Genomic DNA, 27,822 nt, shown 5'->3' on the forward strand with positions numbered 1-27,822 from the left:
GGGTTGCCTTTGAATCGCAGAATATAGCCCCGTCATTTGGTGACTGTTGCTGCACATATAGCACTGCGCTACGGAAGACGGAAAGTTCGGACACTGTGCACGTTGTGACGTACTCGCACGCCCTCAAGCACTCTGAGATTTGTCCTCCGGGTGCTTGACAGCACCAAAGTGCTGTGACGCATGAAACCCATGAAAAGCGCTTTGTACAGAGCAAGCATAAAACACACCGATGGTCCCCATGCTTTTCCAGCGATGGCTTTCAACAAATGACCGATCGAGAGGAGTCTCTTCTTTAACTAGGATACATGGGGGCTCCACGAGAGGTCGCGGTCGACAATGATCCCTAACAATTGATGCGTTCTCGTATACAAGACACGCTGGCCATTAATAGACACCGGGTATCCAGTGATTGATTTGCGTGTGACGGCTACTAATGCGCATTTTGCTGTTGAGACGGTGAGACGTTGTCTCTGAAGGTAAGCAGATGTCAGTGTTGCAGCCTTTTGTAATCTTGCGGGAACCTCCGAGCGAATTACATCTGAAGCCGAGATGCAAATGTCATCTACGTAAATTGGCAGACTGGCCAACTGTGGCAGGTACCCCGCCAGCCCAATTAGAGCTAGGTTACATGAAACTGGGCTCAAATTAAGCCGCCTTGTAGTACTCCACGGTTGGTGTAGTGGCCGGTAGTTTGACCATCCTCAGTGAATACAAAGGAGCTCCTTCGAGCCAGGTAGCTCCGAATCCACCAAAAAGGGCGGCCTCCGATTTTAGCAACCAAGAGTGCGTCAAGGATGGCTTCATGAGAAACAATATCATAAGCGGCCCTCGCTTGTAAAGATAGCGCTCAGGCGAGGCGTTTGGATAATCTCTCTTGTCGACTCGAGGACACAAGACCAATGACGTTGTCGGCCGAATAACGACCACGTCGAAAACCTGTCACCGGGTCTGGAAAACATAATAATGTTCAAGAAATCACTCGAGGTGCGTAAGGATCATCCTTTCCATCAACTTGACACCACAGCAGGCAAGAGTAATAGGCCGATATGATGTTAATTTAAGGGAATACTTTTCTTGCTTGCGGAATGGGGCTAGACGGCTACGCTTCCAGTCAGAGGGAACAACACCGTCACTCCATGAAATGTTGAGATGACGCAGCAGGCTTTCCTGTTCTTCGTAGTCAAGGTAGCGTAGAACAGCGTACGTTGTATTGTCGGGTCCGCGCGAAGAGGAACACCTGCAAATGGCTAGAACAGCCTCCAGTCCATCCGTGGAGAAAGGCTCGTCCATTCCCGAATCTTGCATGAAGGGAACTTCGTACAATTCGAGATCCTTTAGTAACACTCTGTAATCTACAATTGCCTCACAGAAGCCTTCTCCAACATCTGCTTCTAGACAGCCTTGGTGGAGTGCCACTGCCTTAAAAGAGTGACATTGCTGAGGAGAAGAGCGAAGGCCCTAGAGAGTTCACCAAACGCGAGAGAGCGGTTTGCGGCATTCCAACGAGTTACAGAATGATTTCTATCTTTCGTTGTCCAATTTGTCTGTGCGACGACGTATTTTCTTCTACGTGTGCCTGGCCTCCCTAAGGTCTAGAATCAACTTCGTGCGTCTATATCTCTTCTCGGCGCGCCAACGTATTGCACGAAGCCTTTCCAATTCAATGTCAAAGTCCGTGCGAGGAGCAGCGTGTTGATGAGAAGCAGCGTGTTGCAGCATGCTGACCAATGCAGACAAATCAATTGTTCGAAAGACCATGGGGGAAGGCGTACTGCTTAGGCATTTGATGGCATCGTAAGTAGGAATATGATCACTTCCACAGGTTTCCAATCAGTAAACCAGTAAACGCTTGAAGTAAGTTATCGGGACACCAAAGTCAGATCTAGGCAGCTGCTGTACGACGACCCTCTCAAGAATGTCAGGCTGCCGCCTTTCAAGAGGCTGAGGTCAGGATCCCAAGCAAAAGATACGAGAGCCCTTCCTCTTAAATTGGTTCTTCCACTTCTTCAAGGTGGGCGATGAGCATTAAAATCTCCTGTGATTATCCAAGGACGGGAGGTCGTCGTCAGAACATTTTCAAGCCTTTTTGCAGTCTAAGCGACTTGATGGGGAAATGTAGCTTGCGACGAGTGTGAAGGAGAGCCACTTCTTCCATATGCTAAAGCACACATGCTGTATGATCTCGTTTTGTTCTGGCAACTTGGCCGGATGTACTCCTTTGAGTGCCCGAATAACGACTCTGGCTTCTGGCTCAAGGTCATTAGAAGGTCGCCAACAACGGGAGCTAAAAGCATTTCATGCTTAAAATTTTCTTAAAGCTTGCCTTCTAGCTGAAACAAATATTTGTGCGTTTAAAGATTTCAGGAACACTTCAATATTTATCTTTGTGCTGGCATACTAAATTATACAAGTTAACCGATGTCACGTGACCACTTTCGATCACTATCCAGCTCGATCTGGGCCGAAATTTTAGACCGCAATTGGCTCCCTCCCGATAAGAGTGCGCCAAGTGGCACCGTATTAGGTTTGTTCATTTTCTTAGGCTTGTCGTTCGGACAGATATACAATTATGCAAGGCTTCTTTCTGTACTCTTGTAAATAATATTTAACGACTTTGCTTGTGAGCTGATGCATGTCCCTACGTGCAACATTAGTTCCTGTCTGTAAACAGGCTTCAATTTTTTAGAATGAAAATATTGACTTACCCCTATTAAAATTGATGACTTAGCACGACGAGAGAGAGAGAGAGAAGGATATAACGAAGGCGGGGATGTTAACCAGCCAAGAGTCTGGTTGGCTACCCTACGCTGGGGGAAGCGAGAAAGGGAAGAGAGAGAAGGGAGAAAGAGGCGGTATAGAGTAGCACGACGAAGTTTTACTGTGGCGATTCTTTTCCACCAATAGCACGAGGAAGTGTTACTGTGGCGATTGGCGGGGAGGGATCTTGGGTGTACGTGTCAAGAGAGGGATATAAACGGGATGGGAAAGGCTGGGCAGTTAACCGGATAAGATTCTGATTTGCTACCCTGCTGTGGAGGAAGGGGAAGAGCAAATTAAAGACGGAAAGAACAGCGGAGAGAAAAGGCAAAGTAACGAGAAACAAAACGTGGTAAAAAACACGATATAATCATGAGGCACGCCGTAATGGGACAGTCGGAATTCATTTTGACCCACTGGGGTTTTATAACGCGCAACTAAATCAGAGTACACGAGCGACTGCAGCAGGTTAATTTCTGTGGGCGGATCATGCTATGTCTTGCTTCACGCACTATCACGATGGCGAACTGCACAGACGAAAGCAAGCGCCGACACCAGCAAGTGAATCAGTGCAAGTTTTGAATTTTTGTGGGGTTTTACGTGCCAAAACCACGATTTGATTATATGGCACGCCGTAGCGGAGAACTCTGGATTAATTTTGACCACCAGGGGATCTTTAACGTGCCACCATCGCACGGGACCCCACGGGCGTTTTTGCTTTTCGCCCCCATCCAAACGCGGCCGCGGCCGAGATTCGATCCCGCGATCTCCTGCCTGCAGCAGCGCAACACCGTAGCCGCTGAGCCACCGCGGCGGATCATTCGGATCTTTGAAAATCAACCACAAAACGATAAGCATACATATAACCCGCAAAGTGTCTGTATAGCACGTTTTCGGCACATGACCAACTCGGATACAATCCACTTCTACAACTGCAACGTGGATGCAGTGGAAGCATGTGCGTGGAAAAAAGAAAATTTTACGCATAAACTCCTTTGGGAGTTGTCTAAGCATGCGTAAGTATGGCGTCACTTGCTCATCTCCGCGTAACCCAGCCCAATCAATGCTATAGAACTTGATCCGACCAGTATAAACGACAGCGCTGCGGCGACACGAACTGCTGCGGACCACGGCACAATGTGAATTAATGACGCAAGCAAACTACTGCAAGTGGCGGCGCCAGGTACGCTGATGACGTTCCGATTATTATAAGCCGTTAGCGCTCTTTGGCGCCTTATCCAACCGCGTCGAACCATTATCGACCGTGATCAACCGTACTACGGCGGCGGCGGCCGCCGCCGAAGGTCAGTTGTCTCGAAGGTCAATTGGCTCGCTGCCACTGGCCCTATAGTGAAAGCGATCGTCTTACGTGACGGACGGACGTAGGGACGGACGGACGGGTTTCCTCGTTGGGCAGGCGTTGAAATGCTCACGCGTTTTAAAAAGTACGCGTTAGAGAATAAATAGGCGCCGTTATGCACTTTATCTCTCCAGAAATTTAGCGATCATTTCCACATCAGTAAGGGGCCATACAACAGCGCAAGGGCGTTTTTAAGCATGACATGCCTTTAGCTCCCGTTGTCGGGGACCTTCAAGTGACCTGGAACCGAAAGCCAGAGCCGTTATCCGGGCACTCAAGCGAGAACATCCGGGCAAGTTGCGAGATCAAAACGAGATCATCTAGGCAAACAGACAAGACCGCATTACATATGTTAGTTACTTCCCGAACAAGTTACAAAAAAAATATCGCTTCCGAGTTCTTCCGAATGTTTGTTCACAGTAAAATCATTCAAGCTTTTACTTTTCGTACGCTGAAGCTTTATTTGTAGTTTCCAATAGCGACTTTCTAAAGGCAGATACAAGGCACTATGCACTTGATTGTCACCTTTCGGCGCTGAGTGCTCTTTTCAACGCCAGCGGTTCGTGAGACCCGCGGCGCACCCACCGCGTCCGGCGCGCCGGGAATGACTGTTTGGCCGAGACGATATTTGCAATGAGGCTCTGCCTGTGACTGGAAACTATTGCGTTCATATGGAGCAGTGCACAGGATGGTGCGGTGTGGTGTGGTGTGGTGGGGTGTTCCGTCGCGAACATGCACTACACCCATTTTATGATGTGGCTAGTATAACCTCCAACCAGTCTGCTTGGCCGGTACCAATGTCATGCTTACATCTACTCTCGATTACGAAAGAGCCAGGGTGTTTATTTTTCGCTTCATTCAAGCCGCAGAAACAGTACAAGAGCACCAGAAAGCTTTCCAGACGCACGAAAAACCCTCGGCTTCGACGGCCGCGGTGCGCAGAAGTAGCCAGCTGCACACGCAACTTACGCTCTCTCCATGCGAATGGGACGGCCGGAGCAAAACCTGCCAGTGCACACAATCTCGGGGTCCATGACCATACACTCAAGAAAGTCCTACAACAAACCTAGGAACGGAAAACTGTGCCTTCCACAGTGCAACTCAACTAAAAATGCCTGTGGCGTAGGGAACTAAAGTACGCGACCAAAGGATGGCACTGTCAATAAATGAAATGAAGATCAAAACTAATATCAACATTGCGCAGTGAGCAGTATGGCCGCTGCGGTGGTGGTCAGTGGTGCTGGTCGCATGCTCACTCGCTAATTTTGGGGGCTTTGTTAACGCTGTTACCATGTGTTACACACACAGACGCATGCACGTACTGTTGCCCAGAAAAGTAAACGAACCACGGCTTAGGTGGCCGGAGTAGCGGCGGCGCCACACCGGAACGCTGCTATCTCGCTTCGCGCGCTGACGACGAGAGTGCCTCGAGAGTGACGCCAGACTTCGCCCTCAAGCTCACGCGGGGCCTCATCATGCATGATAAATTTCTAGTGCACCGTTCGGTTGGCCTGTTGCTGATTGTCGCGACGAAGGGGACCGTGCATCGCCGGTAGTCCAGCACATGGCGCTGTCGTGAAGTAGCGGGTAGCGGCAGGGCATGAAACCGCGGCACTGAAAAGGAACGAAGATTCCGTTCTGATTGTTGTTTTGCTTATATTCACCTTGTCTTTCATATTAGTGCATGTTGCCGGCGTCCACCGCTTCTCAATTTTAGGCAACATCGCGCAAGTAGCCGCAACGGCGGCTACGGTGATGCGCGCTCTTTCGCGTCGGCGCGATAGGTTAGAGAGCGGGAAGCGCTGCGCGGACGTCCGAAGCTATAGCGGCGGCGCTCTCGATCCCAGAACAAGTAAGCCAAGTTATCGCGGTCGACGGCAACATTTCATCGCACTGAGGACCCCTTCAAGCCATGGAATCCATCCGCGAATAAACTTTCACGAGTGACTAGTTATTCCGATTCGTCTTCCCAATTATCTCTTCCTGGCCGTACTTTTGTAAAGTTTCGTAACGACCTAAGCACTGTAGTAGCTAATTAAAGAAGTTTTCAGAGGCGTCCCTAATGTAAATATTAAACCCACTGCTGGATACAACGCCGGAAAAGTAATCTCGACAGAAAAGCAGTGACCTCAGTAAAGCGTGGCGCCTTCAACTTATCGCGCCAGCGTGAAAGAGCACGCGTCCCTGTAGCCGCCGTGGCGACTACTTGCGTTATGTCGCCTAAAATCGAGCATCAGTGGATGCCAGCGACATGCACTAATATGAAAACTAAGGGGAATATAAGCAAAACAATAATCAGAGCGGGTCTTCGTTCCTTCTCAGTGCCGCGCTTTGATGGCCGGCTGCCGTCCGCTACTGTGCGACAGCGCCGTGTGCTAGACTACCGGCAACGCACAGTCTTTTTCGTCGCAACTGTCAGCACCAGACCAACCGAGTGGGGCACTAGAAATGCTAGAAATTTATCAAGCGTGACGAGGCCCCGCGTGAGAGTGAGGGCGAAGTGTGGCGTCATTCGGGGCACTCTCGCCGTCAGCGCGCGGAGCGAGATAGCAGCGCCCCGGTGTGGGCCCGCAGCCGTTTCGGCCACCTGTTTACTTTTTTGGCCGAAAGTACATACACACTCTTAAGAACACAACGCATACATAGGGACGCACGCACACACACACAGGCATACGCGCGCTCACACACACATACACGCACTTATTGATGTCCCCATATATTGATAAGACAACCGTATACATATTGCTACATTCACATTACGTGATTCTTTTACACAGTGCGCGTGGGCGCCTCGATGAAGAAGAATATATTCTCCAGGGGCTCGAGCTGTCGGCTGAACTGGCCACAGCTTCAGCTCCAGGTTGGGCCGCACAATTACAGCAACGATAAAAATAACATTCGAATTGTGTCCCCAGAATTTGCTTAGATTTATAAATTTTTCAATTCAGAATGCATGGATTTATCCAGATTGGAAAATTGCCAAAGTAATTCCGCTACTTAAAAAAGCAGGGCGATGGACATGCCTGTGTAATAGATAACATTAGGCCTATTTCCCTGACTTCAAATCTTGTAAAGTTAATCGAGAGAAAATTGTATGTTCATATCGAAAGGTAGATAGGCGACAACCTAACATTGACTTTCAAATAGGATTCAGGCCTGGGTGCTCGATTTGGTGTGCTCATGTTGACTTGGAGAGTCCAATTCAACTCGCTCGCCGCAACAACCAGTACGCGGCCTTGTGGCATTAGACATTGCGAAGGCGTATGACAGTGTCGAGCACACCATCTTCATCGACAGACTTGAAAGTGTGAATCTCCCATAGTATATCATTGCATGGACATAATCGGACGTGAGTGGACGTACATTTTATTACTATCAAAACGATGTTTCTCCTCAATGTTACAAACATACAAAGGGTGTTGCTTTATGCGCAGTATACTCCCCGCCATTTTATTTATAATTTTACTAAGTCATATTCCTACACACCTTGATGTGCAGATTAACGTATACGCTGATGATATCGCTTTTTTTTCTGTGTCAAGCAATATGCATAGCCTTTATAACGCATTACAGTCGTATTTGAATTAGATTGAAATGTGGCTTAAGGTAATACAAATGTCGCTAAATGTCAACATAAGTGCCATCGTAGTTTTCCACTTAGCTTTTTCCGTCTGGATAACACTGGAGTATGATCAGGGGATAATTACACAGGCACAATCACTAAATATCTGTGAATGATTTATACAGAAAATCTTAATTGTTGGACACGCCTAAAATACATCATGTCTAAAGGGGCACTGTTGGTTTATTACGAAGAGTTAGCAACAGTCAATTCGGAATGCGCAGGGAGACTCTGCTGATGATTTATTGTATGCATGTCCACCCAATGTTAGAGTTTAGTTGCGTATTGCTTTGTGACGATCCTGCTTATAAATTACTCCCTCTGGTTTTTTCAAAACGTGAATCATTATGTCTCTGTCTTGGCCTTCCAAAATTTGTAGCGAGTAATATTGACTATCGCGAAACTCCCCTGCCTTCTCTTCAAACACGATTTCGAATACTGACAGTCCAGGCTTTACTGAATATTTTTACTGCTCCCCAGCGACGCTCCTCCTGCGTGTTCATTCGAGAGACAACTGCATTCTTTGCGAATCAATGGTCTCGACTGCATCTTCCCCAGGTAATTTTGGTGCAGAAGCTATTAGAACCATTGCAAGTATCGATCAGTGATGTGGTGTTCCCAAACTTACCTACTGCGACAGTAAGCGTTGAAATCGATAGTATATTTCCTAATAACACTAAGCTTCTGCCCATTAGATGCCTAAAAAGTTGGTTAGATGATCACCTTGGGAATCTCCCTATAAATACAGTAATAGTCACAAACGCTTCTGTCCGTGGAGAGTAGGCAGGAGTGCGTATTTTTTCGCCGTCATTAAACTGGTCTACCTCTTATTCGCCGTTCTTTCTGTTGTTCGGCCGAGAACCAACTTTGCCACTAGACGCATCCCTTCTATCCGCCACTGCAGAAGCCGGCGAATATGCACTTGGCGCCATCACCAGGGCAGCAGCCTAAGCACGCGAAATTGCCCACGCTCGCCTCCTGACCCCCCAAGAGAACCAACGGCGTTTGTGCGATCGACTACACAGAAACGTGCACTTTTTACCTGGATCGCTGGTACTGCTGTGGTCCTCGACCCTACACGTTGGGCTGTCTGAAGAACTCCTGTCTTGGTGCACAGGCCCATACCGAGTGCTGCGTGCCGTGGCTCCAGTTACTTATGAAATCTCTCCAGTCAAAGCCAGTGCGTCATATGCCCCGCATTCCACTGACGTTGTCCGTGTCGCGTGCCTCATACCCGATTCTTCTTCTCTTAACACCGATGTTTAAACATACCAGGACGATGCGTCTGCCGCGGAGGTATTGCTACATGCATACTGCGTGCTTATTTTCTTTTGGACGATGCGCGCGGATGCCCCGACGAAGCATGACTAAACTGCTCGTGGTCCTCGAGCTGTCGGCTGAACTGGCCAGCGCTGTAGTTGTTTTTGTAAATATACATTGTAAATAGCCTTCAGTGTTTAATCCCTTGTTGGCATAACAATATCACGTTTGTTTTCAGAGTTGTGCTTGCGATAACATGGTTTCGAACATTCCTGCAATGAGAATTTCAGTCTTCTTTAGTTTGAGACTGAATCGTATGCATATATGATCCGATGCACGACTATTTTCAGCGCACGCGGACGACGCGTTTTCTACTCGACAGTCATAGCACTCAGTCATGGCAGTCATTCCCCAGTGTTTTGTTTGAAATGTGGAACTTATATTCGGGGACCTCATCTGCAATCTGGCCAGGGAAATTAGGAATTCTTGAACTATGGAAGTGATCTCGCTTTATTTTTCTAATGGTCGCAGTGCTTTGTGCACAATTACCTCAGTGGAAAAGTACACGATAGTTCCCTGTAGGCTCCGATATCTCGTTAAGTTCCCCTAATATAGAAAAAGACAGTGATGTATGTAAATGCATTTCAGCCAGAATTAACCTTTATCCTTTAAGCCAGCACTAAATATAAACCCCTCGTTTGCTGCGTTAGCTGTATAATTACCTCATTTCTTACTATATTTTCTTTTTCTTAAGCAAGATGTCCATTGTCACCTATTGACAGCACGACGCCGTTCTTCGGGCTTCTGCGCTCGTTCGAGGCAGGGACCAGTCGGTATACAGTGATTCAGACACAGAATAGCAAAGAAACATTCCGAAAATAGAAGTTTATTAAGCGTACTAACAGACCCAAGAACAGAACACTGCTTCACCAAAGGTGTGCTGAAAAGTAACTACCGCGACAAAACGAACGAAAGCAATGTTAATCACCACATAGAAGGTATCTGCTGGAGTGTTGCAGCAGTGCCGGTCGTAATGAATGAGCAAGCAAACTGCTGAAGCAAACAGAAGCGTTAGGGGAGATAACGCTCATGAATCCCGGAGAAGAAAAACGTTGTGCCCACAAGAACCCCTTTACCACGTACCACAACAGCGACAACCAGTACGTAGGCAAACAACATAAACCCCTACTACAGGAACTGCTTTTCTTTTCCTAGTTATAAGCACGCACATCACAGATATGTAAGCGACATAGTATACTGCCGTTGACATCACAGAAGCGCTAATAAATAAATAAATTTCTCTTGACGACAACCATACTGCGGACAGGACGACACACATCACGCGCACGAAAAGCTACAAAGCTTGCACTTTGTCCCGGTTAGTCGCATTTGGCAGTAGAAAACCAGCGTTAATGCGCGTGGATCGTTAACGGAAAATAAAAGCAACAGAAGCAAAAAAAGAAGACAGTCGCGATCACACGCAACGGCAAACTTCGTGTATCACATAACAATTCCTCTTCCTGTGCGCGCCGTGTTGCACAAAAATAAGAGAAATAAAACCCGTTTAGGAGCAGTGCTTAAATGTTACAAGCAGAGACAGTAAGCTGAACACGTAACCGTTCTTTTTTTCAAATGTAACGCTTTAGCAGTTAAATGGAACCTGCCAACTTGAAAAGCATTTGCATTTCGTGATCAGAGAAGCGCTTCGGATACAGGTAACCTGACGCTGCCGGACCCTGAACTGCAATTGCCTCCGCCAGCTCTTCGCAGCAGGCTGCTTCAAAACGAAGCCTGCTTCGGTATTAAAGAGCGTGACACCAGCAAAAAGACAGAGCCAACGCACTTTCATCCATTTACGAAAATTTGAACCTATACGCAAGTCGACGCAGCTGCGGCTGTAAAATAAGAATGCATCGTTCATGTTTGGAAGCGAAACGCCAGACGCGTCACAACGCACTGTGTTTGAACGGAGGGATGCGAGTCCAGCCCTTAAACGCTATAGACCTGAGTGCCCCTAAAGCGCTCAAATTTGCTGCCTAGTTTTTATTGTGTGTCGGTGATAAACGCAACATACTCCGAACGCACCAGGCACAAGGTATCGCTCGGTAATTTCGGTGCTCAACATGAGTACTCTAAAGCATTTATTACCGAGACACGGACCGGATGCCACCGGGCGCCCCACCACCTCAGCTGGGTGGCGAAGCACCGGAACGAGTGCGCGCAGTCCGGATTTGATGCACAGCGAACCGCAAGCGAGCGCAACCATTCCCCCCGAACGTCATGCGTTAGGCTTAGCCCACGCCCACCCAAGACATGAGTATCTTTCCGTGTCTTTACCTGGCCGAACCAAGAAACACGTGCCGCGTAAACTACGCTCCATTCCCATGAGGTAGCGCAGTAAAAGCCTGCGGCGGTAGGGAGCCTATACATGTGAGCGTACATGCAAGCGCTTGCTTGCATGTAGACTCCCTACAGCGGCCGCGATAAAAGAGAGCTCCGCCGGTTTTTCAGATTGAAGGCAACGCAGTCTACGTCACGCAGGCGTGTGCAGGCGGAGTGACGAAATGAACTGCCCCCTTGTTTGATTCTAATTCCTAACACCCTACCCTACTCTCCTCCTCTACCCTCGACGCCTTCATTCTACTCCACGGCGCCTTGTCGGCGCGTCAGCTTGTTACTGGTCAGGCGCGGACGACTCCACGGGCGCGTCGGCCGATCCTCCGGACTTGGTTCCGGGCTCGTTGGTCTTGATCATGGCTCGGAACCCGTTGGCGTCGGCGATGTACTCGACGATGCGGAACAGCCCGTCCTTGTCCGTGTAGCCGTACGAGCCGCGAACGGTTCCCGAGCCGTCGCTGGACTGCTGGTGCATCTGCGTGTTGCCTTCTTCGTCCTGCACGTCGTACTTGAACTCGTACGGCTCGGGCGGAGAGTTGTCGTAGTCCTGCGGTTCAAAGGGGGGAGCACGACGTCATATAAGGCACGATACCTGCACAAGCTGGAAAAAGACGTAGAAAGACACAGAAAGGCAAAAAAAAAAAGAAAATAAAGCGGCGTGCGCCATCCTGTGCCTCCTTGTTAACCTCTTTCTGCTTGCAGTGCTGTAACACTTTACGATGCCACCGAGAAAGACAAACACCCCCCAACTTGGGTACACTGCGGCGTGCTAACTGTGACCAAAATCGATTGCAAACGGAACGCTGTGACGTTAGCTTAGCTTAGGCGGTGCCCGATCTAGAGGCTGTTGGAGAGTAGCTTACTATCTTAACGCGCACAAGTACATCCAACGTTATTGCGAACGCTTTTGCTCCACGGACTGTGATTATTCGTTACAAGTATACCCACGATCGTTCGTACTTCAAAAGAAACTTGAATATGGGAGTTCATTCGTGCTCACTTTCTAAGATGATTACTTTTCACCAAACGCTTTATTGAAAAGAACCCTCAAAAAGGCACCAATGATGCACCCTTGCCTTCTAAGCAAAACTAAAATATGTAAATAAATGACAAACAAGCTTCTAGGGCTGTCAAATTATTACCGCCAGCATGCAGGAGTATACCTTATATAGTTATATGTTTTACGTGTACTTATTGTGATTGTTTACTGTAGTGCTTGCTGATTTCTACTTTTTTAATACCCAAACTAAGTACTTTTTTCCCCGCTCCTCAAGTGTGGTGCTGTGTCCTTTTGTATTGTCTGACGTATCACTTCATTGCCGCATTGAGGAAAACATCCACGTGGGAAAGGGAAAAAAATGCTGTATCACCAACGTTTGCGTTGTACTTGCGAATAGGGCATGACATGACATGACAAGAACTTTATGTGAGTCCTGAGGGCAGCCCGATATATTTTTATTTTTTTACTTCTGACTTCCTTTGACTCATTTCGTTTCCTTTTCTGGCCATCTTTTTCCTTGTCCTACTCGCTCTATGTCGTGCTTCTATGAATTGCGCACTGATCCATGCGCCCTGAGCTTTTTCGTTTTTTCTCTTGTTTTTCTTTCTTTTTAATCGTGTGCTCTAACTGGTATTGCATATTTCTTCTTGTTATTTTCGCATTCCTTGGTCTTCTCTTTTGTACTCTGATTATGTGTTCAAATTTTATTTACTATATATTATATTTTGTTGTCACTTTTTTTTTATTATTCTGGTTGTGTATGCACTGTTTTTTGACGCTGTTTGACACTGACGCTGTTTTGACACTGTATTTTGACGCTGTGTTCTAGACTGTTTTTGACACTGTTTTTGTTTTTGTATACACTGGATTATGGCGCCCCCTCACACAATGTCCTGCGGCCGTGTAAGGTATTTCAAATAAATAAATAAATAGCAACACAGCAGTGAACATGCAAGGGAAGGGCAACAAAACAATATCAATCAGGTTTGAAAGAATGTGAAGACTCGAAAGGTAAAAGGAGAAATCCTCAAATGAATACTTGAAACGTACGGACTCCAGGCAGGCAGCAAAAGAAGCAAAACTAGGAGCACTAGAGCTCATATGTGATCAGCAAAAACATGACATTTCGGTAAACACGGTAACATTTCGCGAGAAATTCTTGCTGTAACAGTGTCATTCCATTTATTTATTTATTTATTTATTTATTTATTTATTTATTTATTTATTTATTTATTTATTCATTTATTTATTTATTTATCGACTGCGTAATTGATCGGTCGTTTCTGTATTTAGGTTCAAAATAAAGTAGATTTCCTGATGCCCCTTCCACAACTATGAACTTCTGAATGAAGAATACGAATGGCCATGACGGCTGCATTTAGGTGGAGGCGAAATGTGAGAACACCCGAGTACTTAGATTTGGGTGCACGTTACGGAACCCCAGGTGGTCCAAATTATTCCGGAGTCCCCCACTTCGGCGTGCCTCGTAATCAGATCGGGGCTTTGGCCCGCAAGACCACATAATTTTAAAGAAATACGAATGCCATGAGAAAAAACAAAGTAATAAAGTAATTATATACAGCGTTACCCACTGAACCCACGAGCTCCCTTTACCAGTTGACGCTGCGAGCTAATGTCATGATCGAAAGCTACGAGAGCTATCCATATTCCCAAAATATTGCATATTGATTCATTGGCAGGAGGTTATGAAATCTGCAGAAAAAACAACACTTCACAATACATTAACACACTTCTTTGTCCAACTGCCAACCAAGAACGAAGCAAGGTCCTCTAAGAAATTGAAAAGCAAGCAAATATATTGCAGATAGGCAATAGAAAATATATCAAAAGCAAAAGTGAAATCGATAATGAAGCAGAATTGCCGCTGTCGGGTGATAAAAATAGAGATAATATCCGGGCTTTTTATTAACCCCTGATAAATAGCGCCACAACGCAGTAACTTCTGTACCGCGATGGGACCGTAATTTAGCCGACTCAAGTGTGTACATGAAGCACAAAAACAAGTGCGCGCGTGATAGCTGTGTGTCGTGTTCGCCTGCGGCAGCGCGTGGCACGTTCCGCAAAAACAACGGGCTTCCTTTCAGTATTATTCCATGCTATCAAGGCCCGCAATAACCGCTCACAACTTCCTCTTAGATGCGTTTATCTTTCGCTGGTATATGCGCAAAATCAAAACAGAGGTGGCATAATAAGTCATTACAAGAACGCGCTTTGATGGCTCTTCCATTGACAAGTATGATAAATAAAGCATAATATAAGAACCCGATTGCGATGCCATTGTACCATTATGGAATCTGTCTTTGCAACATATAATATATTCAAACATTTTGCGTCAAATTACGGCCCCTTGCTCGTGTGGGGATTCATGGAATTATGTTTCTTCTTTATTTATTTACTTATTTAGTTACTTATTTATTTATTTAAAGATTAAGCAAATCTAAGCTCGCTGAGTATTTTTCTGAAGAAGCGGCGCAAGACTACAAATGTTGTCTCTGTCTTCCTCGCTTAAGTATTCCAAATGTAGATTTCGTGCCCTGAGCGAAGAAATTAATGGCATCTTCGGCTGGCCGTTTCGGAGCGCTCTCGACCGCTCTCGCGAGCGGCGTTGTCTTCGGCTCATTGAAAGAGGGTGCGCGCCTTCCGTTCGGCCGGCTCATCTCCATCGCTCTCCTCCATCTTCGAGCGCTCCGAGGCGCTCTGAGCCCTGTCGTCGGAGCAGTCGTCGAGACTGAGGCGTTTCCCGCAACGAAATCAAAGCACAGCATCGCCGCTGTTGGCGACGGTCCACCGTAACCTAGGCAACCTAGGCCACTGCGTGCTGGCGTCTCGACGAACGCTCGTCCCACCGGAGCGTCGGCCGGTTTCCCCGGCAGCGCCGGGAGCATTGGATAGGCGAAACGTCGGACGTTGGCAGCAGTCACGCGGTTACGCATCTCCCATTTCCTCCTCCGATAGCGAGCAGCACGTTAGGTTTGCGCGCTTGTCCTCTACCTCTGAGTTCGGGGAACGCCGGATATGCTCGACTCTGCTTCGGGGGACGGAGGCGACCAGTCGAAGATGCCATAAGAAAAAATCTGAAGGACACTATAGCTTCGTTAGAGTGGAACGCGATAGCATTCAACGATTCCTGATTGCTTCTCACGCTTCCCGGCAACTGCAGCTTACGTAACCGTAATGTTTAGCGGAAAACGCTGGCGGCGAACGCTATGCATGAAGGCGACCTTTCTGGTAGAAACGTGGCCTCTCGCGTGGGCCGCTATCATAGTGTTTCTCACTATAACACCTAGAAGGAAATCTGGCCCCACCGTCTATGGGAGTTTCCTAAGGGGCGCTGTGCCGTCATGGGAATGACGGTATATGTGCCTGCGAGGCTTGTGTTGGCTGGTGTTGTAAGAGGCTTCGTCTAAAACGTGGATATGGCTACAAAAATAACGCGTTCTTAAAGTAAAACCTTCAAAAATGTTTCCATTCACGCATGTTACATCTACGAGTGAAGTTTACTCCCCTACCATGCATAACCAAGCGAAGAAAAGCAAGAACAAATGACAAACTGTTTCAAGGCGAGCGCGAATCTTGTCGTCTGTCCTCCCATTTTAGCGACCCGCTGATACTTTTTACATTTCATATAACTGTAGATGCAATAACAAGTTCTCATAGTTAAACAAAACATGTTTTTGTGTAATCATAAAGCTAAAACAGCTTTTTAGGTGCTGTTTTAGTAGAAAGTTAAACACTGTGACAGACGGAACGGTGCTTGCCTCGCTCTACGAGAACGATGCCAATCCGAAGTCACAATATACCGGCATTCCCATGCATACCACAGCGCAGCAACGCCAGATTTCCCTCTAGGTAATATAGGGAGATACTCTATGGCCGCGATGCATGGATGGATGGATGGATAGATGGATGCCATTAGGGTCCGTTTTGGAACGGGATGGTGGGTTGCCCCACCAAGCTTTTGTTACTATATTGCCTAGTGCGTTACCTAGCTATGATAAAAAGAAAAGGAAAAGTAACAAAAGAAACCCAGGATGAATTCCCAGTAACCAAACTTTCTGACCCCCTATTGTGAATTTTGTTGTTGCACGCCTCCGTTGTTTGTCGTTTTCCTACTACCACCAATATTCCAATCACCGCTTAGTAATCTCTACTGCGGACATGTTTACTTTCCCTCTGCGTTCGGTGAACCCAGGGGCTTCAAGGAAGCCACAGATGACTGAATCGACCACTGGGCAGATATCTTCACATTCCAATAAAACATGCTCCATCGTTTCCCTAGCTTTACCGCAGTAAGCACACGCTTTTTCTTCCTTCATATATCTCGCGTTATAAGTGCATGTTCTAAGGCATCCTGATCTCGCTTTGAAAAGTAATGAGCTTCCCTTCCAGTTATCATAAATTGTTTCTTTCCTGATTTCGTTTTTTTCTTCTTAAGTAGTTACTCATAGCAGGTTTCTTTTCCATTGCCGCCACCCATGAGATTATCTCAGTCTCCCTGCCTCTCCGCTTGACGTTCTCTGCTGCCATGTAGCTCCCCATACAGGTCGCATACTTGCTGGCAAGCTTCAGAGATTTTTCCTCCATTGTAAATCAGTGTTTTTTCCGGCGCAAATACCTGAAAACTCTCCCAGCCCATTTACTTTCTACAATATTCCTCAGTGTCTCTTCATAATCAATTTTACTATGAGCTTCCCTCACTTCAAAGCTTGTCCAGCCGTTATCCTCCTGCACAGCTTCATTCGTAGTCTTCCCGTGAGCGCCCACTGCAAGGCGTCCCACTGACCTTTGGTTGCCATCCAATCCTGATTGTACACCTGATTCCAAGCAAACAACCGCATTTCCAAATCTGAGTCCTGAAACCATTACACCTTTCCGCATACCCCGGAGTACCTCGTACCTTTTGTATCCCCATAGAGCTCCTTGTTTCATTATGGCCGCATTTCTCTTCCCTTTTGCTTTTATTGTTTCTTCCTGTGTTTCCATATATCTATTGCCTTCGTTTATCCATATACAAAGGTATTTATATTCTTTTACCCGAGGTATTTTCTGGCCCTGAATTGACACTGTCTGTTCAAATTTTTCATTGAATACCTTAACACCTGTTTTCTAACGCTAAATTTCTGTCCTAAATTCTCGCCTTCCTGTCCACAGATATTAGCCAGATGTTGCATATCACTTTGCTTGTTAGCTAGCAACACAATGACGTCCGCATAAAACAAAACCTGCAAGCTGCTGCTCTACTACTGTACCCGCCTGTTTGTATGAGAGATTAAACCCGATATTACTTCCCTCTAGCGCCCTTTCCATCCTTACCATGTACATCATAAACAGCAGTGGGGATAAAGACTCCCCGGCCTCAGTCCCTTGTTGATATGAACTTTCTCCTCGCTCCTCATCCCTTCCTATTCAATGCAAACTGTATTTTCTACGTAAATCTCTCGCAGAATATGTATACGATCGCTGCCCAAGCCTTGCCCTTCTAGAATGTCTCACAAGATTTTACGGTCTACTTTGTCATACGCTCCTGCAATGTATAAAAAGGCCACATATAACGGTCTGATTTCTACTCTGGGTATTTTATTACATTGAGTAAGGACAAATAAGTTATCATCCAGACGCTTAACTATTCTGAAGCCATTCTGAAGTCCTCCCGAAATGCCATTATTCTCTGCCCATGCTTGCAGCTTTAATTGCCTACATTGCTAACCTGTACATTACCGACGTAATGGTCAATGGCCTATATGTGTGAATTTTATCTTACTCCCCCTTACCTCTATAAATTAAATTCATTCTACTTTCTCACCGACTGTCTGGTATTCGTCTACCTTGAAACTTTTTCTCTACAACTTGCAACGCAGCTTCCCTACTTTTTGAACGTAGTTCATTAATGAGCCTCACGGGAACCTCGTCCAGCCCTGTGGCTGTGCACTTCGGAATTTTCTCTTCGGCTTTCTTCTAGTTGAAATTTGTGAGTATCAGGTCTTTTTCCATCTGGTTATCTTTCATGCTCTCTTTTTTTTTTTTTGTCCTCAAGTACGACCTCGTCATTGTCTTGGAAAGATTCAGCTGTTATTTTTCGGATGTAGCTTACTAACACGTCGCCTTCCAGTTTGTTTCCATCTTCGTCTAGGATATGTTGTTGTATTGTTCCAGACTTCCTGCCAAATAAGTTTATGTGGTGCCACAATATTTTAGGTGCCGCCTTCCTTTTCACACGTATTTCTGACAACCAACTTTCACTTTCACCTTTTACCTTAACTTGAACCAGTATTTAAACTGCACATTCTTACTGCCGGTATATTTCCGATTTTCTGGCTACTTCATCCTGCCGCAACTGCGTTTTGTTTGTCTGCCTGTGCTCTCGGGGTGTTTTTTGTCATTCGGCGATCGCTTCTCGTATCTCCCTGTTCCATCACCTTTCCGATTTCGTTTTTTTTCCTTTCCAATGAGCATGTTACTGCTCTTTCCGTATTTCTGTCGTTATTACACTTAAAAGCTCACTATATTCCCACTCTTTGCTTGGCCATTTACCAAGTTATTCGTCGACTCTTGTGACAATAAATGTTATTTGTTCAGCGTTAAAATTTGGGCTGGCCCTTCTTGGCTCCTTGTTCTCTTTTCCAAATGATTATTCCATTTTCAAAATTATGCGTTTATGGTCACGACATCACCAAGCACTATCAGTTAGGCAGTCGTATATTGCCCACACCTCACCCCAAACTGAAACGTCGCCAGGCAGTCGTCTGGCGACAACTGCAGACCACCTTCCAGTCCAGTGCGATTGCGGCACATTTTCCCCGCGCAATACCCGAGTGCTCATTGCAAGTTATGTCAGGCAACTGGAGCGACCCTCTCGCACATGTTGTGGGAGTGTCCTGTAATAGCAGCTAAAATGGCGGTAGCTCCCGAGGCTCTTGCGTTGAAGTCAGCCGCCGCTCTGTGCAGCTCCAATCTCAAGACACAAGAGTGGGCAGGCCAACAGGCCCGAGAGGCCGCGACGAAGCAAGGTCTCGAAGCTCCTCATGGGAGACCTGAGCGCGGGTCGTTAAACCTTGCAGGATTTTCAATAAAGTTATTTCCATTAACTCCTTATGCTGCTATACCCTTCCTCGTCAATGACCATTTCTCTCAACTTATCATAAATTCCTTCTGTCATCAGACAGTAATCAATGGTCGATTGCCGGTTTTCCACGTCCCACGTGGTATGCCTGTCACACTTAGGGCCTGTTTTCACGATAACGAGGTTATGTTGCTCACAAAGATCTAGCACTGACTTCCCGCTGTTGTCGGTATGGCAATCTAGATCCTATATGTGGGCATTCATGTCACCTAATAGAATAATTTCGGCCCCATTCCCGGAACCCTTAATACCGGCACTTAGACAATCCACTAATTCTTGATTCTTCTCTCTGCAATTATCTTCGATCCACAAATACGTTACGCCCCGGCAAAGTTTCTTTCCACTCATTGTACATGATAACCAGAGATGCTCTTGACATTCTGAATTCCCTTTCTCATTTGGCTCCCAGGTGGATGAGCATTCCGACTCCCTGTCCCTTTCTTTGCGATCTGGTTTTGTTGCACCCTTTCCAAGCATAATTCTCAATTACTGACGGCTCTTCTGAGTCTCTAAGGTGCGTTTCTGTAATCGCATAACCCCTATTTTTTCTCTATTTAACTTCCCCTCGATCTCTACCCACTTTTCCTTTCTTTAGCCGCCCTGCATCTTTATGTAGCCTATTGGATGGCGAGCTCGCTTTCTTGTTTTCCTCCTTTTTCTCTTATTGACGGCGATGCTATTCTGATGTTCTCCTAGCGGACCTTCTTCATTGCTGCCTACAGTGGCTTGCTGATCGCCTGTGGGCCCCCCAAACAAGCAACCGCTCGACCAGCAAGTCGCCAGCCCACTTCTCGTCCAAGGCTGTGATTGAAGTGGATCCCGTATCGTTTGAAACCACCACACCTTCTCACTTCCCCATTTACTTCTACAACCTCGAAATGTTTCTCTCGGCTCATAGTCCATATAGCCTCATTAGTAGTCACTACCGTTTTTTGTACCTTATTATCAGGTACAGGCACCACGAGCTGCACCCAAGGGGACAGCTCGCTCAAGTCGTCTATTTCCTTCGTTAAGCGCTGGGCTAATCCTGTCCCCCATCTGTTTAGGACGTCGTTTAGCCCACTTGCTACTGCGACAAGGTTGCTTCCGTGGGCACTTTCCGCTGCCTTTGCTCTTGCTCGCTCCATGACAGTGCCCAATGTCAGTTATAGAAATGTCCATGCTGCGACTCATTTCTCACGTTTCACCCTCTTCATAATTGCCTCTGAGCACCTAGCCAGGTTTGAGCCGCCGGCGATAATCACTCTTTCACTCTCTCCTACTGTTGAGGCCTCTGCCTCCTACCCTTTGTCATGCTTTTCTGTGTGATCTGGACTTTACAAGTGGCATTGACACCTGCGTTCCTGCTTTTCCTTTGGGCCGCATCAAGGTAGCTAGAGCTCTTTCCCGCTACCCCCTCCCCACGTTGCGCGCATTCCACTTGCTTTGTTGACACGCTCTCTCCGGTCACATACACTCTAAAAACGTTTGCACCCTTTGGGGTGTATATCTGCCACACAACAATAATCGTCATCTGCCTTGATCCGTTTCTTTTCTTGAAAACGCCGCGCCCGCTACTTTCCTGTGGGGAATGCTATGTCATGCTGATAACGCGCATGTCGTTCGTTACTGGAAAGTACCGGGCTCGCAGCGTTAAAGAAAGGAAACGCATCAAGGCAGATGGCGATTATTGTTGTGTGGCAGATATACACCCCAAAAGGCGCAAACTTTTTTAGAGTGTAGGGAGACAGCGTTCCCTTGTCTGCGACGCGGCTGAGGCGAGCGCCATCTGGAGGTGTTCAAAGGAAACGGACGCTCAGTGGCGTCCGAGATTTGCGCGCAAATCTCGGATGCCGTGGCCGGTGTATGAATGTTAGAAACGCTAGAAAAGGTTTTTTTTTTATTTTCCACGTAACAGAATCACGTTTTCTCGTATGTTCAGATTACAATCCGACGCTATCATGTCTGTAGGTTGCGTGTAAGTCGTACTTTACGATTTTCCTGAAGTATTTTACTTAGAAAATTTCAATTAATTCAGTAACTTCTTTGCGCTAGACGGAGGGTCTGCGTGGTCGGGTATGCGTGGTTGGGTTTGCATGGTTCGGAATAATTTTTGTCGAAGCGAATGTTGACGTGGGACGCCGACGCCGGATTTTCTGCGGCACGAGTTCCCTAAGGCTATTGCGTTAATACTGTTCCTTAGAGAGTACTTCTTGATCAACATACATTTATGTATTTTTCTGTGCTTATAAATAAACAAAAAAATTTTTCTCTGGCTTAACAGGGTAAGTGCTCATGGGGAAACGTAGGTTACTACTTAAAGCGCACAAGTGCTACATAAGCTGCCTTCAATTAGTTCTCATGACTGTGTGTTGTATTATTAACCGTCTGTCGACAGCGTTGTCCTTTGCGGTTGCTGTCATCGGTCTTACCTGTTGTGCGTACGCCACCGCCAGAACGGCTAGAAGAAACAGTTTCACCAGGGGGCCCTGCAACAACAGTTATAACGTTAGGCAAAAGAAAAAATACCTTCCAACATTTCTTTTTCTGTTTGATATTCGGTGCGCTTTGCTTTCGCTTGGCATGTCACAGACTCGAACAGGGTTACCAGACCACTCAAATCCCAGATCGCCAAATTGGCATGCGTAGCAGGCCAACAATATAGCCAAAAGCGAAAATCATAAATAGACCCGGAATTACCAGACTTGATTGTTTGTTTTTTACAGCTAATCGCAATTTGATAGTTATAGCTAAGCACAATTTAAGAAAAACACAATGCATCACATTACTCGAAACAATACAATAGATTACAAGACAAAATGCAGTAATATAGATGGCTACTGCACCTCATAAATAGAAATATTAACACACTGTCGACTGCAATACTTTGCTAAATTCATCAGCAACGCAGTGCACTTGGTGATTTGCAGCCCCATTGATGAGTTGCTACATTTTTGGTGCCGCCGAATTTCGTAGGCGAGGGACAACTTCGAATGATCATCCGGTAAAATGATGATCTGGCGTGCGCCCTCTCCTCGGCGTAGCTTATTTAGTCGCTCTAGGAGAGACGAGTTGTAAACGGTGGTGGCTTATTATATACCCGCCGTGGTTGCTCAGTGGCTATGGTGTTGGGCTGCTGAGCACGAGGTCGCGGGATCGAATCCCGGCCACGGCGGCCAGATTTAGATGGGGGCGAAATGCAAAAGCACCCGTGTACTTTTAGATTTAGGTGCACGTTAAAGAACCCCAGGTGGTCGAAATTTCCGGAGTCCTCCACTACGGCGAGCTTCATAATCAGAAAGTGGTTTTGGCACGTAAAACTCCATAATTTATACTTTTTTGGCTTATGATATAGACAAAAAATGCATCCCAAGAACATCCACATAGCCAAAAGAAAATGTTTGGCGCCAACTCGAACAAGAAGTAGCCCAATTTGGCTATTAATAAACCGAATATGGTAACTGTGGGCACGAATAGCTTAGGCCTGGTCCTAATGGCACCAGCGTCTAAACCACACTGATAAAATATGATGATTTACATGCGTTGAAAACATTTCGAATGAATGTGTGGTCGTACAATCTTTGTTACACGAACTCTAAATGCACATTTACAACCTTGTTTTTTAGGAAAAAGAACTGTGTATGACAATCTGATTCCGGGGTAAATGATGTCGTAATGTGCGGCGCGTTGCCGTCGCTGAGCGCCTCCGCCGTCCTGCAGAGTATGGAGTCTCGGGTTTTGTACACAGTCACAGCGACCGCATTCCTACCGAGACAAAATATAAGAACATAAAAAAAAACCTTGTGCATATAACGCAAGCACGCGTCTAAATGTATTCGTTATTCCTGCTACTTGTGCTATGGATTTTCTCAAAACCTGTACTTTCGTTGCCCCGAGGCATCCAAACACGTCGATCAACTCAGGAAGTTCGACTTTCATCAACAGTCTTTGCACACGTACAAGTAATTCGAATGCAAAACGCTAAATGCAAAAAGCAAAACGATAATAATTTCTGACAGCGTTAAAGTGTTGTTAATTATTTGAAAAGTAAGTCTGCGATTGGAGTAACTGGTCATGAAACGTTATAGTGAAAGAACTGCTAACAGAAATGGCTGCAAGAGTCTGCCAGAGTAGGACGGAAGTTCAAGAAGCGCAGGGGTGAACAGTTGGCGAATATTCGTTTACTCGCAGTCGTAGCTGCAGTGAGTGAAGTGTGCAGCATTGAATTGATGGGTTCTCACCTCTCCTTAATCGCCTATATGCTCTACAGGCTAAGATGTTTACGTCGTGTTGGAGTTTGACGATCGTGGGCTTCTTAACAAGCACACGGGCTAAGTGCACGAACGTTCATGCCCGAAACAAGTTACCGAACCGACGACCTAGCGCCCAGCAGCAAAACGCGTCAACAAATATGCACCGAGCGGGTGAAGAGCATGAGAGCAATATGACCGAAAGTGCTGTAATGGCGTGCTACAAGTGACGACGCAAAAGGTTCGTGATGCATTTTGGTATAGGAAGCTTGTGAGGCACAAACCGAAAAACAAGCAGGCAAAAGCGGACGTGATTCTTCTTTATCCGTATCTATAGTGGTTCGTTCCGCGGTTGAAGCTAAAAGACGGCATGAATCACAATAGCTAATTTCCTCAAGCTTTCAAGTCACCCGAAATAAATGCATGCAATGGGGAAAAATGATTTATTTGTAATCCACGTCGCATATATGACGTGACGGGAGACACTTTCATTACTAAAAGATGTTACTAAGAAAATTACACGAACTTCCAGCTCTTGATGCAGCAACAACACATTTGTACGCTATAGACGCCAGTCAGTATCTGAGCGTTCTTTTTCTTTTTATCTTTTTTTTTGTACCTGCGCTTTGGTGGTTGAGCAGTTTTGTAACGCCGAGCCCTCGCGCTACCCACATTTTGAAGACCAACACAGAGAACAATGTTATTCTTACGTTATTCTGGCTATATATTAGTTTGCCATGATTTCAGATACATTTTTATATGTATCCTCGTGCTGATTCAACTGTTATTGTGCTGTTTTTGACATTGTCATAATCAGATTCTCTTGCAAATCTAAAAAACAATAACGGTCGCTCTTTCAAGCGCTGTCAAGTACTAGACTTCCCTCCCTTTATACATTCACTAAAGACTCTTTAATTGTCTCCATTACGTGAAGAACGCTGTTCACTCTACTCAGAGAGTCTTGCTTGCGCTATATATAAACATGAATTCGTATTCCCAGTACAGTTTACGAAATTGCGCCAACTTGGAAGTTCTCTCAGCGTACGTTGAATAATTGTTGGCGCAATGTCACGTGGATAATTCTCTGATATTTGTGAAAATTATCAAAATTGCATAGTACACTTCATGCCGTGAAGCGGGAGCGTATCATATACTCTTATTGCAATGGTTAAACCACTTCAACTTATCCAACCTTCGCACCGGATTGATTCGAAAATAAATTGCGTAGGACGGCACAAATACAACCCGCATATTGGACACAGATACAAATGGTCGGCTTTCGAAGGAGATTTAGAAAACTTAGCATCGAACTATGTGAAAGAGCAATATTTCGCTAAGCAAACAATACCGAGTTGGTCGGACTCGTCGCAAGCGTTATATAGAACGCTAGCGTCTAGATCTGACGTAAAATTGCACTCGAGTAGAAGGACTGTCGTCACTGCAAGGACGGCCCGCATCGTGAAGCGGCACCTAAAACGGAGCTACGAAGTGGAACACATTACAAGACAGTTTCCGCAACTGCCGCCTAATGCAATTTTTTTCTTATTTGTTGATACTTAGATACGGTACGTTTACTCTTCACTCTTTAATTTCTACGACGCACTGACTTCCAAAATGAATCATGCGCACATGTAATTGTGCTGAAAATTCTACTAACACTGCGCACTGTGCTCCACCTTGGCCCCTGACAAATAACGCATAACGCGATACTGTTTTTTTTTAATATTGTTTAAACGAAATAAAAAAAAGCTGCATTAAATTTCTACCTCATTTATCATATGTTCCTGTACACAATAGGCTAATTGAAGGTACAGTGTGCTGATTCTTTCTCACTTTGAGTAAAATCTGCAAACTGCTTCCGATTTCTCCTACAATGCACACTCCGGTGGGTAACACACTGTACATTTGGCTCAGTTGCTTCGCGCTGTCCCTATTATTTCCCCGTCAAAATCGCGATCTATTTATTGTGTTATAGTTAAGGTGTCGTTTAAAAACAAGTCAGGTAACTGCGGCATGTAAGGAAATATGCCTTTAAAAAAAATCACCGGATTTTCATAAGAATTATGCTCCCGTCAGTAACTTTAGTGCGGCAAGCTGCGCCACTGAAAAAAGGTGTACCTTCCTCATCCGTCCGCGCGCATTAGTGTGTGCATGTGATACACGTAGAACGCTATCGAAACATCTACATCTGCAGATGATTGCATTGTTTCCTGCGGTTTCAATCGCAAACTTCTTGTTTCCTTGCTATTCTGTGCGCCGAGTGAAGAGAGCACAGCCAGGCGGTGATTTTTCGCAGCTCACTACGCTATTCCGCCCATCGATGCGCAAATTAAGCTATGTCCAAGTCTCCAATATAGAGATTCCAAGTCACAGGTTTGTTGTTCGAACTCCGATACCCCATCGCCTCCCAGCTGCTCAGCGATCTGTCTTTTCTCCTATAGTAGCCGATCAGAGCCCAGAGGAAGTTCATAGATCCACAAAACTTTGCATCCCTTTTGTGTTACAGCGTTCAGTGGCATACATCCTTGTAGCAATGGATCCTACTAAGTTAACCGCAGGCGTACCGCCCCTCGTCGTGATATAATCCAGTGCAATGCTCGTGGACGTCGCATGCTCACCATATTCCTCTTGAACGGCTTCGCGTGACGAAACAGCAAAGCAGTGTAACCACGACGGACTTTCCGGAATTGCTCGTACCTGCGCACAGAGCTCGCACAAAGTGACGCCGTGCCCTGGAGGATCACCGGCCTTTATACGGAGCCGGGAAAGTCCTATGCACCCCCTCGCCGAATCTCCTATTCGAACCCCTTCTGTTCACCCCGGTAGCCTATACATATAGACTGTCACTTTCTCTTTCTGCACCCCCCCCCCCTTTCATCGCTGACCGCGAAGACGTCATTCTTAACACTCGCAGCAGCACACGCGCGCGCGCACACACAAGAACAGCCCCGTTTCGTGCAGCGTGTGATCTGAATGCCGTCGAGGAGGAGGCAGTGAAGACGCGGCGAGAGGGGCCAAGACCACAACATCATTTCGAGGAGCGAGAGTGCAGGAAGAAGACGAAGGAGGACATAATGGTGTCCCTCCTCCGAGACGCTAGCGCATCGCTCTCGGTCGCCGCGCTTCAAGGAGGGCCGCTGTTAGCATGTACGTAGTAGCCGCCATACGTAGTAGCTAGCGTCTCTTCCATCCTGCGAACAGGTTCAACAGTGCGAGCTATCAGCTGCAGATGCATGCATTACAGTCACGGCCGGACCCGAATTACACGCTCCTCAATGTGTGCCCGCGCTTCCTTAGCGGCCCAGTCGCGTGTACATTCGGGCCGGCGCCGCGAGCTGACGCGGCGTGGCCTTCACCTTCAACCGCCACTTGCTGGTAAACGTGAGGCTAGCGCGAACGAGCTCGTAAAAACAACGGCAAGGAAAAGTGTGTGCCTATAAAGCTGCTGCTCGTTTGCGTGCAACCTCCTGTTCGTGTGGGAGTAGAGTGCGCACCACTTGTTCAGAGGCGAACGTATACCGGCTTCACCTTCGTTCTTCCCCGTCTTAGCCATCGCCGGGTCAAGGCGAAGCTCGGTTGGCAGGCCTCAATCACCGACGCTGGGAAAGACCTCCGGCGCGAGCAAGGCGCGCTCAATTGTACTACAGAATGGGGACCTGTTAAAGCGTGCCCCAGGTGCGAGCAGTAACCGACCGGCGGGGGTTAAAAGGCAAGCGGTCAATTGGCGCCGAGACAGATGACGATGCGCCACGGTGGGATGTGTCGGGTGAAGAAGCCCTGGGGTGGTTGCATAAGTTTCGAACGTTAATTCTTTCTCTTAGGGAACTTGGGCCGTGGTTCCTTGATTACGTGAGATTTTCGGCATTGACCTCCTGAGCCGCATCAACTCGTGGCGTGCTTCATGATATCGAAAATGCGGCGACATAGCGATATGTTTCTCCTGCGCATAGGATCGGGATTCCTGCACCGTGTAAAGGGGCCAAACATAAGCGAATCAGCAGGAAAGATCGTAGCGGTCTCAATTATCGCTCATGTGACCTCACTGAACGTTTTGTC

The 27,822-nt window shown here is 46.6% G+C and overlaps 1 protein-coding gene across 1 annotated transcript; it reads right to left on the reverse strand.

The window, feature by feature from the left end:
- Nucleotides 1-9,863: 9,863 nt before the first annotated feature.
- LOC126522470 (cuticle protein 10.9-like) lies at nt 9,864-26,599 on the reverse strand. The gene is made up of 3 exons (XM_050171214.3): nt 26,385-26,599; nt 21,949-22,005; nt 9,864-11,943 (listed from the first exon to the last, which is right to left on the reverse strand). The coding sequence occupies exons 1-3, from the start codon at nt 26,385-26,387 to the stop codon at nt 11,674-11,676; spliced, it is 330 nt and encodes a 109-aa protein (XP_050027171.1). The 5' UTR covers nt 26,388-26,599; the 3' UTR covers nt 9,864-11,673.
- Between the last annotated feature and the right edge of the window lie 1,223 nt (nt 26,600-27,822).

The sequence above is a fragment of the Dermacentor andersoni genome, chromosome 6 (assembly GCF_023375885.2).
Source record: "Dermacentor andersoni chromosome 6, qqDerAnde1_hic_scaffold, whole genome shotgun sequence".
NCBI classification, from domain to species: domain Eukaryota; kingdom Metazoa; phylum Arthropoda; class Arachnida; order Ixodida; family Ixodidae; genus Dermacentor; species Dermacentor andersoni.

What these genes read in the sequence shown, in the direction of transcription:
- LOC126522470 (XM_050171214.3), bottom strand. An exon ending in CGGTGGCGTACGCACAACAG is followed by an intron (nt 11,944 to 21,948) that starts GTAAGACCGATG and finishes TTTGAACCGCAG; the next exon opens with GACTACGACAACTCTCCGCC.